The 4,261-nt window shown below is 41.9% G+C and overlaps 1 protein-coding gene across 1 annotated transcript in view; it reads right to left on the bottom strand.

The window, feature by feature from the left end:
• The window catches only part of trmt10a (tRNA methyltransferase 10A), a 16,332-nt gene extending 12,319 nt beyond the window's left edge, over nucleotides 1-4,013 (bottom strand). The window contains exons 1-4 of the mRNA XM_008287834.1: nucleotides 3,568-4,013; nucleotides 2,536-2,695; nucleotides 2,360-2,431; nucleotides 2,194-2,268 (exon numbers count right to left, since the gene is read on the bottom strand). Coding sequence (XP_008286056.1) covers nucleotides 2,194-2,268; nucleotides 2,360-2,431; nucleotides 2,536-2,695; nucleotides 3,568-3,749 — 489 coding nt within the window. The 5' untranslated portion in view covers nucleotides 3,750-4,013. The remainder of the gene's footprint in view (nucleotides 1-2,193; nucleotides 2,269-2,359; nucleotides 2,432-2,535; nucleotides 2,696-3,567) is intronic.
• Between the last annotated feature and the right edge of the window lie 248 nt (nucleotides 4,014-4,261).

Raw genomic sequence — 4,261 nt, 5'->3', positions numbered from 1 at the left:
TCAGTGATAAATTGGACGGTGGGTCACTCCTTGAAGATCTTCTTTTACAAACTGGACATTCATGAATCTTCTTCTCTGACCACCAGCGCTGCAGACAGACTTTACAGAAGCTGTGGCTACATGACAGCACGACAGGATCGCTGAAGATGTCTTGACAGATTGGACAAGAAAAGTCAATCTTTGCTTTAAAAATTCCAGAAGCCATTTCTAGAGGACGCTTAGAAGACTCTTCACCGGAAGCCAGTGGATAATCCCAGTCTCTCCTTGTTTCTTGTCTCGGTGGACTCTGTGTATTCCACTGACTGTCTTTTGCTGGCTGTCTTCACTCTCAACAAACAAACTGTGTTTCCTGGTTTATATCTTGGCCATCCAAAAGTGGGTGGAGGTTGTCAGTTCTGCTCAATACTAAACCAACCAAACAACCAACCAAGGGTGTGTTGCATGCCAATGCATTCATCTCTCATTGCTCATCAAGTAATTTGAACTGCAGGAATATTTAAAGGATCTGTCCTTTTTAATAACACGTGAAGTGAATTCACTGAGTATCCATAACATTACTTCACTTTTTGATATTGAGTGAAAACCACATTTTTACCTTGTTAACTAGTCTACAGACCTCCTCTGTTCATGTGAACAACTGTATGCAAAATCTCTGGAGTCATCACCCAAGAAATGTAAAAAAAAATGTTTTGTAAAGGCCAATCCATGCTTTCCATATCTGCAAGACTGCAAGGACGTGTAAGAGTATGTGTTATACCTATTTTGTCATCCACCCAAGGGTTGTCAAACCCCTTGGCTGACGTTTCGGTACAAAAAAAAGAAAAAACCCAAATGGTGCTTAAAACAGATGAGGACAAACTGTGCATAAATCATCAGTTTGGACTTTGGAGGTGCTTTGATTGGTACATGCTTTTGGTACATTACTTTGTCTGTATGGTCGCTGCCGACTGTCAATCAAGCCAGCCACGCCCCTTGCCCCGCAAAATTTGGGCGATTTTTTAAAATTCAGTATTGATTTATTTTCAGATTGGCCACATGATCTCTGGACTTGACCATGAAAACAAACAAAAACAAAATCCTGAGCTGGAGGAATGCAGTATTTCATGATCTGTGATCACTTCTTTTCCAATTCAAGTCTATGGGAGCCAGGACTAGCGGACGTAGTGATACTGCAGGTTTTTGACACTTCTGGGTTGGCTTCATTTTCCAGGGCCGGTTGCTACGTCCATCTTTTATACAGTCTATGTGCCCAAACAGTTTTCTGGTATTCTAACGAAAACCATGATCCTTTTCTAAATCTGCCCCAAGTAGTTTTGTTGCACATGCACACACCAACTGAAAACACAAGTAAAGTGAAAGTCAAAATAAGCTTTAATTAAAAACAACAACAACAACAAAAAACTCTAATCTGAGAATGATTAGAAATGCTTCTGGGTGAAAGTTTGCTGAATTAGTGCAAGATTTCAAAAATATTAAATGGATCCCTGCTGGTTTATGTATGGGCTGCAAGGTGGCACAGTTGGTTGGCACTGTTGCCTCGCAGCTAGAAGGTCGCCGGTTCGTGTCCCGGTGGAGGGGATCACCGGGATCTTTCTGTGTAGAGTTTGCATGTTCTCCCCGTGCAGCATGGGTTCTCTCCGGGTTCTCCGGCTTCCTCCCACAAGTCCAAAAACATGTTGAGGTTNGTGCCAGATTACTTAGATACATTCAACAGGAGCATTCTGACAGAAGTTTGTTGAGATTTTTGTCCTCTCTTCCCATTCATTTTTCCAGTTGTGATAATATATTCCAGGGTCTCTTTCCTTATGATGTGGAATTTAAAAACAAAAGTGGACAGTAAGTGAAACACCATCAAACAATGTGGTCACACAGAACCTAAACCCGTTTCCTAAGTCGTGACAACTTTATAGCCTTTATTTTGAAAGCATTAAATTTTGCGCTGTTTACCAATATAGTTATACAGATTTTCGACACATTACACATGTTTGACAAAAGCCATCAAGACAGGATTCGTGTAGGAGTTTTCTCATCCACTCCCCACTGACAAAAGAAATGATCTCTTGTTTATAAGCACACTTGATTTTTTTTTAGCACACTTCCTGTTCCTTCTCCAGTATTTTAGCAGCTCAGTGTAAAACAGGAAACTGGGTGCAGATACTAAAAGTGTTATAACATCTTATTCTGGCGTCTTACCTTCCAGTTCACCCATCCTTTATCCTTTTCATCCATGCTCTGTTTCAGCTGCCCTCCCAGGCTTGTGAGATAAAACTGGAGGAGTGAGAGGAGAGGTTATACGCCAGGCAAACACAAGAAGTCAGTATTGATACTCGCTGATACAGCTGACGAATTAGCGACTGACCTGCACTGGATGTAAGGCTCGTCGGTTCTCGGCATAGCACCTCTGGATCTGTCTGTGAAGCTTCCGAACATCCTGAAAAAGCAACAAGATGATAGGTGAAGAGGTGGTGATCTCCCACGTCCATCCCAGCACGCACCAGAGAGCCAGCTCTGCAAATTGTTCCTCAACTTGTTTACCTTGATCAGCATGAGACTGTCAAAGCTGCAGTCCACCACCATCCTCAGAGAGCTGGGCGTCACCTCTCTGCGTGGACGTTTCCTAAAACTTTGGACGTCTCCTCCCTCGTCCTCCTGCCTCTGCAGCCGACGCTGCTGCTTCCTCTCCTTTCGTCTCTGCCTGTAGTGGACACAAGACAGCTTCTATTTAATACTGTATTCACCATAGAAGGCGGTCACTCGAGATACCGGTAGTTCCATGTTGGCTAGCTGAGAGCACTGTGGGAAATTAGCCAACAAATTGCTATCATAAGCAAGTCTACTGTGACGCTTTATAATTATCAGCCTGAGCTGTCATCTTGTATGAGCTGAAATGCACTATGACAGCATCATTATATCATATCAGCTTGTGTTATGTGACTGCATTTAGCATGATTACCCAGGACGCCGAGTGATGTCCACTGAATTTATTTCATGTTACAGTTTCATCCACTATTGACATATGTCTGCTGACTATTGCTACTCAAAACTGCTCAAAATTTGCATTCCTATTGACTTGTTTGACATGGAAATAGCACAATCACTGTCTTTAACTCATGTATATGTTGAGTTTGTCAGATGGCATCATGGTTACTTAAATGCTGGGAGTGCATGAATAGTGTTTTGTTCACTCTTGCAGCCAACAGCAGAGCAACTGGTCTGCTTTGCTGATGGCTGAGACATTTTAAGATTAGCAGAAGCAGCTTCAGACAGTAAAAATGAGATGAGTTTGGTCGGATTCTTACTCGCTTGTAAAGCTGGGAGGCTTGAGGAATGGCACAAGTGTTTTAACAGCTTTTATTCTACACCATTGAGTTTATAGGAACCACAAAACACAATAAAAATGGATTTCAACCATGTGGGACATTTAAAGTGACAGATTTTTGAATGGAGTTTGGCACAACCCTGTAAAATAACACTCTATTTAAAGGGCAAAAACACCACAACATGTTCTATTAATAAACAGTTGAAGATAATGACTGTGCCAGCGCTGCAAAGTGTTAAAATACTTACTTCCTTAGCTCCCTGTCTTCTTCCCACTTCTGCTGCTTCAGAAGCTTCTTCCTTTGCCTCTTGGACAGAGTTTGGTTTTCAGCTTCTCCGTTACTGCTCACATCCTTCTGACTACTCTCCTTGTCTCCGTTTTCATTCTCCTGCTGGGTCGAAGCCTCACTTTTCACGCTGTCATCAGCCATTTGAGCAGAGCTGACTGATGCCTGGCTGCTAACGCTGCTGCTGTGTCAACTCGCTGCTGCCGTTAGCTTGCTCGCTGCTCTTTGCACAAAGCTAACTGGCGGCATTTAGCAGCCAATGAAAGTCCTTCACTTTATAATTCCACGAAAATTTTAAGATTTTTCAAAGTATGTCATCCATCTAATATCTAAACACTGACAGTCAGTCAAACTAACACAATAAACCAAACAAGGCTGCTCAACTCAGCTACACTATTCCACATGTTGTATTTTGGCGCATATGCAACGTCATTTAATCGCGCCAGATGCATTCAAATGCCAGCAGAAGGATCAGGAAATTGCGGCGCAGTACAAAAAAAATACGATTTTCTCTGAAACGAATCTTCACCTTTCAGAAAACGACATCCACCTAATTTGTTGCTATCATTATAACACAATTTAAATTAAATGCAACCAAAAGTAGTCTTACTTCAACATAAGGAAAAACTGTAAGAATTTAAATGGCAGAAATAACG

This window comes from Stegastes partitus, unplaced genomic scaffold, assembly GCF_000690725.1.
Source record: "Stegastes partitus isolate 25-593 unplaced genomic scaffold, Stegastes_partitus-1.0.2 Scaffold524, whole genome shotgun sequence".
Taxonomy (NCBI): domain Eukaryota; kingdom Metazoa; phylum Chordata; class Actinopteri; family Pomacentridae; genus Stegastes; species Stegastes partitus.
Note: the sequence above shows the minus strand (reverse complement) of the source record. Positions and strands in the feature narration are given on the sequence as shown.